Raw genomic sequence first — 14,365 nt, forward strand, 5'->3', positions numbered from 1 at the left:
TCATTAGTTTGACAACTTCTGTCCTTAGTAAATCCGTGCTGGCTGTCACTTTTAATACTATGTTCTGTCACATACTCCTGTGCATATAGTCCATTGAAATATTTTTTTCCCACAATGGATGTTAAAAAGATTTTCACATAATCAATATTTAATCACATATCCACAGGATAGGTGATAAACATCTCATCGGTGGGGGTCCGACTGCTGGGACCCCCACCAATCACGAGAATGGGCTTTTCTTGCCGTTCCTGGGTGCCCCACAGGAATGAAGCATTAGTGCGCATGCTTGGCCACTGCCCCATTCACGTCTACAGGGCTGCCGTGCGCCATCTTCGGCAGCCCCATAGAAATGAATGGAGCGGTGGTAGAGGATGTGCACTATGGCTCCATTCCTATGGGGCTACCAGTAACAGCGAGGGAAACCCCTTCTAGTGATCGGTGCCGGTCCCAGCGGTCAGACCCTAAAATAAATATTTTGTAGATTTAGACAAAAATAACTTAACTCTTGGTTGTAACCCATCTGGTCCCGGGGCCTTGTACACATTTATTTTATTTGACTTAGCTTGGAACATATCTACACGCAGCCAATTAAGTTAATTGATGAATTATCAGCACTGGCATCTCCTACTTCAGCTGCTTTTTCTTCTGTTGTATATACAGAACTAAAGAACCCATTTAGTATCTGTCTTCTTCTAGTCCCCTGTGACGTATTCCCCATTACCACTATTTATGGGTCCTACATTTTCTGTCCTTGGGGTTTTTTTGCATTTATACTTAAAGAATTTTTGGGTTTTGCTTTGCTTTCTTTGGCCACGTTCCATATTTTTGATGATTTTATTAGATTTTAATAAGCTTTTTGTAATTTTTAAAGGCTAAAGTTGAACGCTTAGGTTTTTATTTAAAAAAATACCATTTATTGCCCTTTTACATTAGGTGTAAGCCATGTGGGGTTTATATTTACTACCTTGTTATAAATTTTGCAGTATGATTATCTGTACTAGATTTTAAGCAATACCATTCAGCATTTTTATCGTTATTTGACATTCATTGTACCCAGTTAAAAAGAAGTACTTTTTCTCTTCCTGCCTGCATTTTGTTTTTTACCGTTTAGGTAAAATGAAAATTATATTGTGGTCACTATTACCAAGGTTTTCCAGAACAGGGACATTCCCAACAAGCTCTGCATTGTTAGATGACCAGCTCCAACAGAGCATCACTTCTTATCGGCTCTTCCATAAACTGGGCCTTAAAATGATCCTGGGACATGAAGAATTTTTCTTCCCTTTGCAGTTGAAGCAGAACCATGAAACCCATCAATAGCTGGGTAATTCAAAGCGCTCATTATCACTACGGTACCAGTCTGCGCAGCCCACTCTATTGGGTCAGGAGGGGTCTATAGAGAACACCAAAAATTACTTCATTAGTTTGCCTCACTTTGTGAGGCGATTGAAACCTTGTGGTGGAATTACAATGTTCACCCACTATTGCCTTTTTCACTTCTAGCATACTCCATCCATTTTCCTATTCACCCCATCTTTCCGAAACCGGGTAAAGGCTTATTCAGACGAGCGTGTCAGTTTTGCGTCCACAAAAAAAACTGACCGTCTTTCATGCTTTTCAGTTCCGTGTGGTATTAGTGTTCCGTTTTCTTGTTTTTTTTTCCCCGATTACTGTAGCAACCGGTGCGTGAAAATCACAGGCCGCACACAGATGTCCGTGTGCTTTCATGCTTTTCATGCACCCATTGACTTCAATGGCCGATGTGTTCTGCAAAAACGGACCAAAAATAGTACATGCAGCAAGTTTCACGCAATGGACACACTACATGAAGACCCACAGACGTGTGAATGGCCCTATTGAATTGCATAGGACTGCATGCTGTCCATTTTTTTTTTTTTTACGGACAGCACACGGACGTATAATACGCTCATCTGAATAAGCCCTAAAACCCTGAAGATTGACAGCCCAATCATGTGAAGAGTCTAGCCATGTTTTGGCATCACCAACTATTTCGATATGTTTCTCCAGTACCAAGGCCACAAGCTCCCCCATTTTGTCTGCTAAACCTTTGGTATTTGTGAACATACACTTTAAGTTGCCTGAAGTTTCACCGGTCTAAATCAGCTGTACTGTGCATGTGCTGATTATGTCACACTACACCTGGTTATAGTGTGACGTATTCGGAGAATGCACAGTATAGCTGATTAGATCGGTGAAACTTCAGTGATGTACTGCGCACGCACCGATTCAGAGGCCAATGGCGCGCTCATGGAGAACACGGGGCCAGGCGTGATCACGTCTTGTACCCTGCCTGGCCAAATCAAAGAAGGGAGGGACTGGGGCTAGAAAGTAATCTCGTTTGTAGCACCGGTGACGCCCTCGTTATCAAGTTATTATCTCTGCAATGGAGCCACGCATCTGAAAAGTTAAACCAGTGTTCCATTCAGGTGAAGCTATACTAGATCACTGTGATGCTGCTTTGATACACCAATTTCTGGTGACAGAATCCCCTTAAATATCGGATTTGTCAAGCCAATTTGTGCACTTACATAGTCATATTTGTGTTCTGCACTACATGTGCATTTTATTCATAGATTCAGGGCAACCAAAAGGATACATTTACCACAAGGGAATGTTTAAAGATAATTATGGAAAGAAAACATAATTTCAAAGAATACGATCAAAGTCTCTATCCTCCTATTATAATCAACACTAGTACGTGGTTTCCAGCAAACAATGTTTCAGCGATTGTCTGTTATACCAATGTTAATTAAAAAAAACAAAAGACACAGGTGTACGGTTAGAATGGAGTCAGTATATTCGATTTTTATTTTGTCAAATTTTAGTTCCGTCCTTGACAAAGTAGCAGCACAGATCCAGCAGACTCCTTTGCATCTTCCAACAGCTGGGAAACGTTCTTCTGAGTCTAGGAGGGGTTGAAAAAAACAGCCAAAAATTTGAGTTTCGGTAGTTTTTTTGGGGGGGATGCAACACTCAAATTACACCAACCGACTCATCTAGAACTAATATACACAATCATTTAAACCCCTAGGTAACTTTACTGCGCACCATATTGCGCAAAAACTAGCAATTGTCAGTGAACGTCAACCATTTTGTTTTTAGGTTAGAAAAAACAAAAACATACAAACAACCGCATTTTCGCCAATATATGTCTATATCGGGGACTGTAGGTTTTTTTGACCTTATAAATTCTATATTTCTGGTTTCCTGCAGCCACCACTAAGAGGCACTAACTGCATATAGATGTATAGCGCTAGTTTTGAACTCCATGTGAGCTTTACAATCACTGTCCGTGATTTCGGGCACAGCCGGCTGCGGGCAGCCGCCCACATTTGCGGGCCATGCTCCCATATAAAAGTATGGGAGCACGGTCCGTAAAAAGCAAAAAAAATTAAAATAGTACATGACCGATCGTTTGCGGAGCCTTTCTACCGCACGGACACCCTCCCGTAAATATTTACGGGAAGGTGTCAGTTGGCCATAGAAATGAATGGGACCATAATTACGGTCCGTAATTCCGGACAAAATCTACGGTCACATGCATGGGGCCTTATTAAGTTTACTCCCCTAGTGGTGGCTGTAGGCAGACACTATGACAGTGTAACAGCAAGCAGGGGAAGCAGTTTAGTTCAAGGTCCCCCGCCACCAGGGGTCTCAGAAGTGCCCTGCCTCTATGGTAGGTACACCATAGTGCCATAGGTAAAACCTATCCATGATAGAAATAGTATCTTGTTTGGCTTCCATTTCTGAATCATACAAAAAAATAATAATAATATTTTGCATTTTCTTCCCCATTGGTGGCACACCATCCAGAAAAATTGCACTATGAACTAAAAACACCACACAACCCCAGCAGAAAAGAACGCAGTGTGTGAATGGGAGTTCATAAAAAAAGAAAAGAAAATGTATGAAACATATTACACCGGAATTATTACCTGACTTTTAAATTCTTCATCCTTAATGTCTCGGAGGTTAATGAGGACATTGAAATAAGCTCCAAACACTCCCGTCTCTAAAGCTTTAGCTGCTACCTACATAAGCATAAGTCAAAAATGTATTACAATAAGAAGAAAAAAAATGTAAATAGAAACATTTAGGCTATGTGCACACGACAACGCCAAACACGTCTGAAATTATGGAGCCGTTTTCAGGAGAAAACATCTCCAGAATTTCAGACGTTTTTACAAGTGCACGCGTTTTTTACTGCGTCTTTTACGGACGTAATTGGAGCTGGTTTTCATTGGAGTCAATGAAAGACGGCTTTAATTACGTCCCAAGAAGTGTCCTGCACTTCTTTGACGCGGTCGTAATTTTACGCGCCGTCTTTTGACAGCGATGCGTAAAACGACATCTCGTCTGCACAGAACATCGTAAGACCCATTGCAAGCAATGGGCAGATGTTTGCCGACGTATTGGAGCCGTCTTTTCAGGCGTAAAACACCTCCATTACGTCTGAAAAGAGGTCGTGTGTACATACCCTAAGGGCACCACGTTTGGACTCTTTCAGCATGGCTAGGCTCACACCACGTTTGGACTCTCAGCATATGCAGCATATTGGGAAACGTTGACATATTTGATGAATATGTCTATAGACTATTAGCAAGACATACTGTATGCCAAAATAGTCAGGGGGCAGAGTTGCAAACATCTGCGGAATAAGTATGGCAAAAGGTTTTACATGGTCCTCCTGAACATAAAGATATGCTTTGTGAACCTAGAATTAGCTTGACTGTTGAATAGATGTTTAGTGATGCGATTAATAGGATTTTTTTTTCCGTAGTGATCAAAATATTATATTTGCTTAAAAAATAACAATTTTATCTTTCAGGTGGGAGACACCATTGGAGATTGAGCATATATCTGTGTATTTACAGCCACTACATTATCTGTACTCCGAGTTATCACTGTGTGTTACCTGGCGTGTTACAGAGGACTGCAGGTATTATCTACAACATTATCGGCAGTGTGTGTGTATATATATATATATATATATATATATATATATATATATCAGTGGCGTAACTACCGCGGTAGCAGCAGTAGCGGCTGCTACGGGGCCCGGGGCTTGAGGGGGCCCGGTGGCGCCGCTAGCAGCCGTTATGGCTACTACAGCGGTAGCGTCGCTACTGTGGGGCCCGCGACGCCGAGCCTTACACAGGCCCTCTCATGCCTGTAGGTGTCGCTAGCACCGGAGGGGGCCCCAGTGCTAGCGGCAGCCAAATACATGTATTAGCACTGAATGGCCGGGCATGTTCCGTGCCTGACCATCCAGTGCCTTACAATGACACTGATTGGCTAGCGGCGCGATGACATCATCGCGCCGCTTCCATGCTTAGAAGGTGCTGATTGGCGGGGCAAGTCATTCTGCCCCGCCAATCAGCGTCATTGGAGGACGCTCGTTCAGCTCCTGCAGACATGCTCAGAAGAGAGCATGTCTGCATCGCCAGTGAACAGCGTGGGAACCGGAGAATGTGAGTATGTCAAGTTTTTGTTTTTTCCCCCTCATAAAAATGTGAATGGCATGATCTATAGTGGGGGGGGGGGGGTCATCTTTATGTGGGCTATTATATATAGGGTTCTATATGTGGGGCAGTAGCTACAGGGGGGTCTATATGTGGGGCAGTAGCTACAGGGGGGGTCTATATGTGGGGGTGTGGGCCACTATATACAGGGGGCTCTATATGTGGGCCATTATATACAGGGGGCTCTATATGTGGGCCACTATATACAGGGGGGTCTATATGTTGGCCACTATATACAGGGGGCTCTATATGTGAGCCATTATATACAGGGGGCTCTATATGTGGGCCACTATATACAGGGGGGGGTCTATATGTGGGCCACTATATACAGGGGGGTCTATATGTGGGCCACTATATACAGGGGTGGGTTACCTGTGGGGCACTAGCAACAGGGTGGCTATATGTAGTGCACAGTCTACAGGGGTGGGCTATATGTGGGACACTATATACAGGGGGAGCTATATGTGAGACACTATGTACAGAGGTGGGCTATACGTGGAGCAAGAACTATAGGGGAAGCTATATGTAGGGCAGCACCGTGGCTCAGTGGTTAGCACTATTGCCTTGCAGCTCTGGAGTCCATATGTGGGCACTATCTATAGGGGCTTCTATGTAGGTCACTATCTACAGGGGCCACGTTGTGTGTTTGTGACAGTTATATTTAGATGTGTTGAGAATTTTAACTTTGTTTACAGGTGCAGAAATGTTTTAAAAGTGAGAAGCTGAAGACATCTGAACGGAAAACTGCAGAAATGGGTCATGGCCGGTAGAAATCCATCATAGATGTCTGAACCGGAGGGAGAAGAAAAGAACTAGAATCTGAGACGTCACCGGTGAGTCACTTAATGTAAATGTTTATTCTGCCTCTAATCAGTAATGTAGTCACTGTATGATCTGCAGCGAGATGATGGTGATAGGATTTTTTTGTGAAACCGCATCTCCCAGCATATCCTTATCATTGTTCAGGCCATGCTGGGAGCTGTAGTTTTACGCCGTACAAACCTATACGCAGTGGCGTAACTACCGCTATAGCAGCCGTAGCGACTTCTACAGGGCCTGCAGCATGAGGGGGCCCGTGCCACCCGCCGGCACGGCCCCCGCCCATGGCAGCAGGCTCCGCTAGCAGCCGCTATGGCTGCTACAGCACGACGCCACTGAAGGGGTTGTTCCTACATAAGACATGTATCCCCTAATCACAGGATAGGGGATACATGTGTGATCGCTGGCAGCGATGAGGAGAACGGGGGACCGAAAGTCCCCCCTAAGTTCTCCATGACAAACCTCGGACTTCCGGGGTCTGTGTCGGCAGCTCCGTAGAAATGAATGGAGCGCCGGTCGCGCTTGTGCGCATGCGTGACTAGCGCTCCTTTCATTTTTATTGAACTGCGCAGACGCCGGAAGTCCGAGGTTAGTCATGGAGAACTTCGGGGGACTTTCGGTCCCCCATTCTCCTTATCGCTGCCAGCGATCACACATGTATCCCCTATCCTGTGGATAGGGGATGCATGTCTTTTGTAGGACAAACTATAGGCCGTTTTTTTTGGGGGGGGGGGGTACATTGCGTTATCTACAGAGGGGTTCTGTATGGCATTTTCTAAAGGGGGGGCTGTATGGCATTCTCTATAGGGGGGACTGTATGGCGTTATCTACAGGGGGGCTGTATGGCGTTATCTACAGAGGGGGTCTGTATGGCGTTATCTACAGAGGGGGCTGTATGGCGTTATCTGCAGGGGGCTGTGTATGGTGCTATCTATAGGGGGGCGCTGTGTGGTGGAATCTATAGGGAGGCACTATCTACAAAGGGGGGGGGGGTTGCGTGATACCCAGCAGAGGGGGGGCCCTAGTCAAAAGTTTGCTATGGGGCCCAGTCTTTCCTAGTTACGCCCCATATATATATATATATATATATATATATATATATATATATATATATGCACCTGTGTGGCTATATATGTGGGTCTGTATGTGACTGTCTCTGTGCTTGTAAATATGTGCCTTTTATGTATTTGTATATGTTCATGCCTGTATCTTTACACACACACACACATATATATATATATATATATATATATATATATATATCTTCATGTATGTACAGTATATATGTTCCAGTATGTGCGTGTCTATGTATGTTGTTAATTCTTGATTTGTGTAGGTCAGCAATAGAGAGTCCCGCATAGGGCGCCATCCAACCCAAGGCCGGCCTTGGTGTTCACACCAATAACTAAATACCAATGTATACACTTTAGTCCCTTATTTGATTTATTGTAGTTCCCTTAATTTTTCACTTGGTTACAGGTGGTCAGAGAAGGCTCTGTTCACATCTGTGTCATGGTTTCCATTTATAATGGGAACCATGATGCAGTGCCAGATCTGTCCCAACATCAGCGGCATGCAGCGCTATTAGGACCTGTTCAGTTGTTTTTTTTGCAGGCAGAGAAATCTGCCTCGAAATTCCTTCAGGAATTTGAGGCAGATTTTGACCCGCCTGCAATTTCTTGCCACGATTTTCACTGAGTCTTTTGGCCGTGGCCATTGAGCGCTGCAGGCAGAAAACGCGGAGAAAAAAAAAAATAAACTCTGCCACCCATTGATTTCAATGGGAGGTCAGAGGTGGTACCACAGCAAGAAAGAGAAACAGCTAAAAGCTACCGCGGAAAAATTTGGAATTTTTTAATTTTCTTTTTAAAAATCCGCTCCGCTTTCAGACATTTTTTGGAGCGATTCAGATGTGCTTTCCACGTTAAAATCATCACCAAAAAACTGAAGTGGTCATTATTCTAATCAGATCTGTCAGAATCTGCGTCTATTCTAAAAGGTCAAATAAGAAGAGAGTGGTGGTTTCTCTGCCCTAAACTCCATAAGTAGTTCCTCTATAAAAATCCTCTCCTGCTGCCATATGAATGTAAGGTGGTGGTTTGATCAGCATTTGTCCAATAAACTGCATAGCCACTCAGAAAGAAAATAAAAATAAATCAGAGTATATTGAATACCATGTCAGTACCTGCAAGTCTGATATACATGATGTATTGCCATGTTTGGAGAGCTCCAATAGCGGTTTCCACAAAGTGTTTATTTTCTCAGCCAGACTTAGGGGCACACTCACTGCCTCCTTCAGACCATTCTGTAAAGCCTGGAAACGTCTGTTAAGAAAGAAAGAAACCACGACAAATCACCATGTTGTCAAAACATAGTATACAATGCAGAGAGCGGGACATGACCAGCCCAAGGTGATGTAAGCCCTGGAGCTACAGTCACTGTGGCCCCCTGTCTACCCCACCATTGGCTAGACAAGCATAGAACAGATTTATCTAGCATATTCCCACATTTGCATGGTGCCAATGCCAGGCTTGGAGTGAAACACAAAATTTTACTTAGAGGCTCTGTCACCAGATTTTGCAACCCCTATCTGCTATTGCAGCAGATAGGCGCTGCAATGTAGATTACAGTAACGTTTTTATTTTAAAAAAACAAGCATTTTTGGCCAAGTTATGACCATTTTTGTATTTATGCAAATGAGGCTTGCAAAAGTCCAAGTGGGCGTGTATTATGTGCGTACATCGGGGCGTTTTTACTACTTTTACTAGCTGGGCGTTCTGACGAGAAGTATCATCCACTTCTCTTCAGAACGCCCAGCTTCTGGCAGTGCAGACACAGCCGTGTTCGAGAGATCACGCTATGACGTCACTCACAGGTCCTGCATCGTGTCGGCCACATCGGCACCAGAGGCTACAGTTGATTCTGCAGCAGCATCAGCGTTTGCAGGTAAGTAGCTACATCGACTTACCGGCAAAGGCCGATGCTGCTGCAGAATCAACTGTAGCCTCTGGTGCAGATGTGTCCTCGCTCGTCTGACACGATGCAGGACCTGTGAGTGACGTCACAGCGTGATCTCTCGAGAACACGGCTGTGTCTGCACTGCCAGAAGCTGGGCGTTCTGAAAAGAAGTGGATGATACTTCTTCTACTAGCTGGGCGTTCTGACGAGAAGTAAAAACGCCCCGATGTACGCACATAATACACGCCCACTTGGACTTTTGCAAGCCTCATTTGCATAAATACAAAAATGGTCATAACTTGGCCAAAAATGCTTGTTTTTTAAAAATAAAAACGTTACTGTAATCTACATTGCAGCGCCGATCTGCTGCAATAGCAGATAGGGGTTGCAAAATCTGGTGACAGACTCTTTAAGCAATGACTGGGGAAAGAGCATATATTGGTAGAAGACGCTTCAGAATATAGGCTTGCAGATTCATGTTTGTGTGTCTTAAAGGACTTCTACATACAGTAAAGATGTGTGGCTGAGAAACGAACCCACTACACCATATGGATCATCCCCTCCCCCTACTGAAATCATTGTTAAAAATGTCAGTGAGGGGCACTGGAGCTGCAAATCATAATTACTTTGTTTTACCTGTACTTTTGCACTGCTTTACATGTAAAGTACTACAAAAATGCAGTGTCTGACCATCACAGGAGCTGCTTTCTAGACTATTAATAGGAAATGGAATACTTTGTTGGTAAATGCCCTAAAATGCACATTAAGACAGTCATTAAGGGACATCTTCATACTCTCTACTAAATCTCTCTCCAGCCTTTGACACTGTAGACCACAAACACCTACTTAACATGCTCCACGCTATTGGCCTTAAAGGGAATGTGTTGCCAGCAAAACATGTTTTTTTTTTTTTAGTTAAACAATTAGTGTGTAGGTGATTAAACATTGTTCTAATTTTTTTTATTTTTTTCACGAGTCAGGAAATATTATAAATTGGATTCAATTTATAATATTTCCCTGCACTGGTCACTAGATGGAGCCATTCCCAAAATTGCAGCATTGCATGTGGTAAAGCAACCACATTGCTTTATGCTGCAAAATTGGGAAAAAAATCCCTCGCTCTAGTGAGCTCTCCGAATCCCCCCCTCCTTTATCCTGGCTAGTGCCGGGAGAAACGAGGGGTTTGAACGGTCTAACCTCCTACACTGTGTGTCGCCATTTTTTGAGCTAACACACAGTGTAGAATGTTTACATACACTAGTAAAACACACTGAAACACGAACATACATAGAAATCACTTACCTGCTCCAGTCGCCGCCGCTCCGTCTGCTGCCGCTGCTCCATGTGCACAAGTCCGGAAGCCGCGACCGGAAGTAGTAATCTTACTGCCCGGCCGCGACTTCCGGTCCACAGGAAAATGGCGCCGGACGGCGCGCATTTCAAATCGGACTGTGTGGGAGCGGCGCATGCGCCGTTCCCACACACACGGCGTACATCATAGTGGATGGAACGGGCCCCGTTCGCAGTCCCTATGGGACTGGAGCTGCCGTATTCCATGTCTGTATGTGTCGTTAATCGACACATACAGAAATGGAAAAAAAAATGGCAGCCCCCATAGGGAAGAAAAAGTGTTAGAAAAAAGTAACACACAAATAAATATAAACGTTTTTAATAAAACCCTAACATAAAACTGATATAAAAAAAAAAAAATGTTGGTGACACTGTTCCTTTAAAAATACGGCTCTCTCTTGGTTTTCCTCCTATCTCTCTGACCGCTCGTTCAGTGTGTCATTTGCTGGTTCTACTTCTTCTCCTCTTCCCTATGCTATCGGGGTTCCTCAGGGATCAGTCCTAGGTTCGCTTCTCTTTTCTCTTTACACAGCCCCTATTGGACAAACTATCAGCAGATTTGGCTTCCAGTACCATCTCTGCGCTGATGACACCCAATTATACGCCTCTTCCCAGGACATCACCCCTGCTCTATTTAAAAAAAAAAAAAAAACATGTGATTGTCTGTCCGCTGTCTCTAGCATCATGTCCTCTTTATCTGAAACGGAATCTTTCTAAATCTGAGCTTGTGTTCCAATCATCTACTAACCTCCCTAAACCGGATTGTCTCCATCTCAGTGTGTGGCACTACCATAACTCCTAGCACGCCCTGTCTTGGGTTTATTTTTGCTCCTGTCACTTTCAACCGTAAGAAAAGGGCGGATTCTGGAGTTGTTTTTGAGGTGAATGAGCCAAAACGCTCATGGTTGCTCTGATCCACGCTCGTCTTGACTACTTTAACTCATTACTAATCTGTCTTCCCCTCACTAAACTCTCCTCTATCGATCCTCAATGCAGCAGCCAGACTCATCTTTCTGACCAACCGCTACATCAACGCCTCTACCCTCTGCCAGTCACTGCACTGGTTGCCCATCCCTTCAGAATTAAATTCAAACTTATTACTCTCACCCACAAAGCTCTCCACAGTGCTGCCCTCATTACATCTCCTCTCTCATCTCGGTCTACCACCCTACCCGCGCTCTACGTTCTGCCAACAACCTTAGATTAACATCCATTGTAATCCGAACCTCCCACTCCCGTCTCCAAGATTTCTCTCGTGCTGCACCAGTTCTCTCGAATGATCTACCCTAGACAGATTAATTCCCAACATCGTGTTTTAAACATGCCCTGAAAATACATCTTTTTAGACAGACCTATAACAGGCCCTAATCTGACTACTTTCCCTGCCCCCCCCCCCCCTTTTACATTAGTCATGAGGACTTGACCTTCATTTCAGCAATATCCCCCACACTCCTTGCACCTTAATGCGCTTCATGTCTGTCATATACAGATACTGACTGGTGAGCGGCTCATGCAGCTTTATGTTACCACTCCATGTGTATAAAAGATGGCTGGACTATTGCACTCAAGCACTTTTTACATTTTGTCTCCCCCCAAGCTCTTGTGAGCAGGGTCCTCACTCCTCGTTTGAATTGTAAATTAGTTTGGTCTCTAGAATTCAGAGGGAACATGTACAGACATTACATAAAGTGCTGCAGAATATGTTGGCGCTATATAAATAAAGATTATTATTATAGTAGTCCTACATGTGACACCTGGGAATGGGCCGATATGGAATTTTTATTAGGGCTCACAAGCCTAGGTTACTATATTTTAGCATAATGATAATAAGTAAATATTTTCCATCACATGAAGTCAATGACCGTATTTATATTACAATAATGTCATAGAATAGACATCTTTCTTGCTAACTCATCTAGACATCTAACTCACCTTTCTTGCTCTTCTTCAGTGTATTTGGGAAGCTTCAGAGCAGCCTGCAGATGGGGAAAAATAGTGGAAAATGGATCCCTTAAAAAAAGGAGGAAAGATGGGCTACAAAAATGTATAAAACATTATAGTACTAAAGTCAACACCTGCCAAAAAGGAACAGAAAATAAGATTGTTTTATTACCATATAACTTCCAAATGCATTAGAGTCGGAGTCTACAAGGGCTAGCAACTGATCGACTGCATGATGCAATGGAGGAATCAACTCTCTCATCACTCCGTCCAAAGATTCATATTGACGTTTTCCATAAGTCATCTGGCCCACCATACAACCCAGTGCCGCGCCCTACAATGAGAATGTTAGTTAACCAACGTGCAATAATCAGCATAACAGTTTACTGCTCAATCTAATGATAGGTGGACAAATAACAAATCAAAGGTCCACTCCAAAAATTCAGTGCAAATTTTTATTCACTTGGTAGTAACAGGGCGAGGAGGTAAGGCTTAGTTCATGCCATAGCTCGGCATAATTTACATCCATAGTGCCCATAGACTTCAATAGCCAAAAGGTATGCCAAAAGAGTGTTCTTTTGGCAAATATTTGGCCGGTATACTATTCCCTAAATTGTATTTAAAAGCGCAATACAATGGTACATGGAAAAAAAAAATCAAAATAAAAGTATGTCAAGTGGTATACAACTGCAGAATAAATGTATCGCTACTCTCAATTTGTTCCAAGAACTTACAAACTATGGAAAAAGTGCACTCGTACAGTAACATGGGTAGGGAGGTGGCATGCTTGCTTGGCTGAGGCTAGGCTCACACAAAGTGACATGAGTTTTCTTGATAGTATTTTTGGGGTACTGAAGAGATAACTAGTTTGACTATAAATTGATGCATTTTACCACTTGGTTAAATCCCAGAAAAAATAATGGCATCCATAAACCAATCTATTCATTTCAAAACTAGACAACAATGGATCAGAGAAGACAACAAAAACAGGTAGGACTGAGGTTTTAGAAGAAATCCTCGACTCTTTAAAAATGTTAGATTAGTATATTCCCTGCAACTAGTGTAGTCATTCATGTATGCGTGTGGGTATATATATATATACACACACACACACACACACACACACACACACACACACACACACACACACACACATACACATACACACACTCTGTAGTGGGCAAATTAAAAAAGTGATGTCTTCTAGGGCATATATAGGTCATAAAGGGAAGGGGGTCCCTGTTTAGTACCCCTTCCCCCTTTGAGCCAGAGCTGCTCAAAAAGAGTGGTTCTTACTCTGGCACAAATTTAATTGGCTGGCATGTGATACTACATTTCCCCTGCAGTGGTAAATGTAAAAAAAAAAAAAGGGGGTTGTGTTCATGAGGTAGTCTCATCCACTTGCATAGAGTACGATCAGGTGATATTTTAATGAATTATTTTATGCATTTCTAAAAAGGACGTGTTGTCTTCATCGAACGACATTAAAGTATGTGCACCTCTGCAACCATTTATTTTATTGCTCCAATGCATCTAAATTAAAGATCAACTTTGCAAACAGTCTTGATTAAAATTTACTACCATTTTGTTAACAGCTCCTATGCGGACCTGTGTGTCTCTATGGTTACAGACTACAAATAAACCCCAATGAGTCTGAGCTATTAGTCATATTGCTTTCATCTGACCCTCCAGTACTTGCTAACCTACCAAATATATATCAGCAGGAAGTGAAATGGAGGGGAGTAACATGACTG

The 14,365-nt window shown here is 43.2% G+C and overlaps 1 protein-coding gene across 1 annotated transcript in view; it reads right to left on the reverse strand.

Annotated features, from left to right (window-relative positions):
- Positions 1–2,795: 2,795 nt before the first annotated feature.
- Positions 2,796–14,365, reverse strand: part of FTCD (formimidoyltransferase cyclodeaminase) — a 30,879-nt gene continuing 19,309 nt past the window's right edge. The window contains exons 10-14 of the mRNA XM_075829552.1: positions 12,784–12,945; positions 12,603–12,646; positions 8,548–8,686; positions 3,957–4,052; positions 2,796–2,926 (exon numbers count right to left, since the gene is read on the reverse strand). Coding sequence (XP_075685667.1) covers positions 2,843–2,926; positions 3,957–4,052; positions 8,548–8,686; positions 12,603–12,646; positions 12,784–12,945 — 525 coding nt within the window. The 3' untranslated portion in view covers positions 2,796–2,842. The remainder of the gene's footprint in view (positions 2,927–3,956; positions 4,053–8,547; positions 8,687–12,602; positions 12,647–12,783; positions 12,946–14,365) is intronic.

Source organism: Rhinoderma darwinii, chromosome 6 (genome assembly GCF_050947455.1).
Source record: "Rhinoderma darwinii isolate aRhiDar2 chromosome 6, aRhiDar2.hap1, whole genome shotgun sequence".
In the NCBI taxonomy this organism is placed as follows: Eukaryota; Metazoa; Chordata; class Amphibia; order Anura; family Rhinodermatidae; genus Rhinoderma; species Rhinoderma darwinii.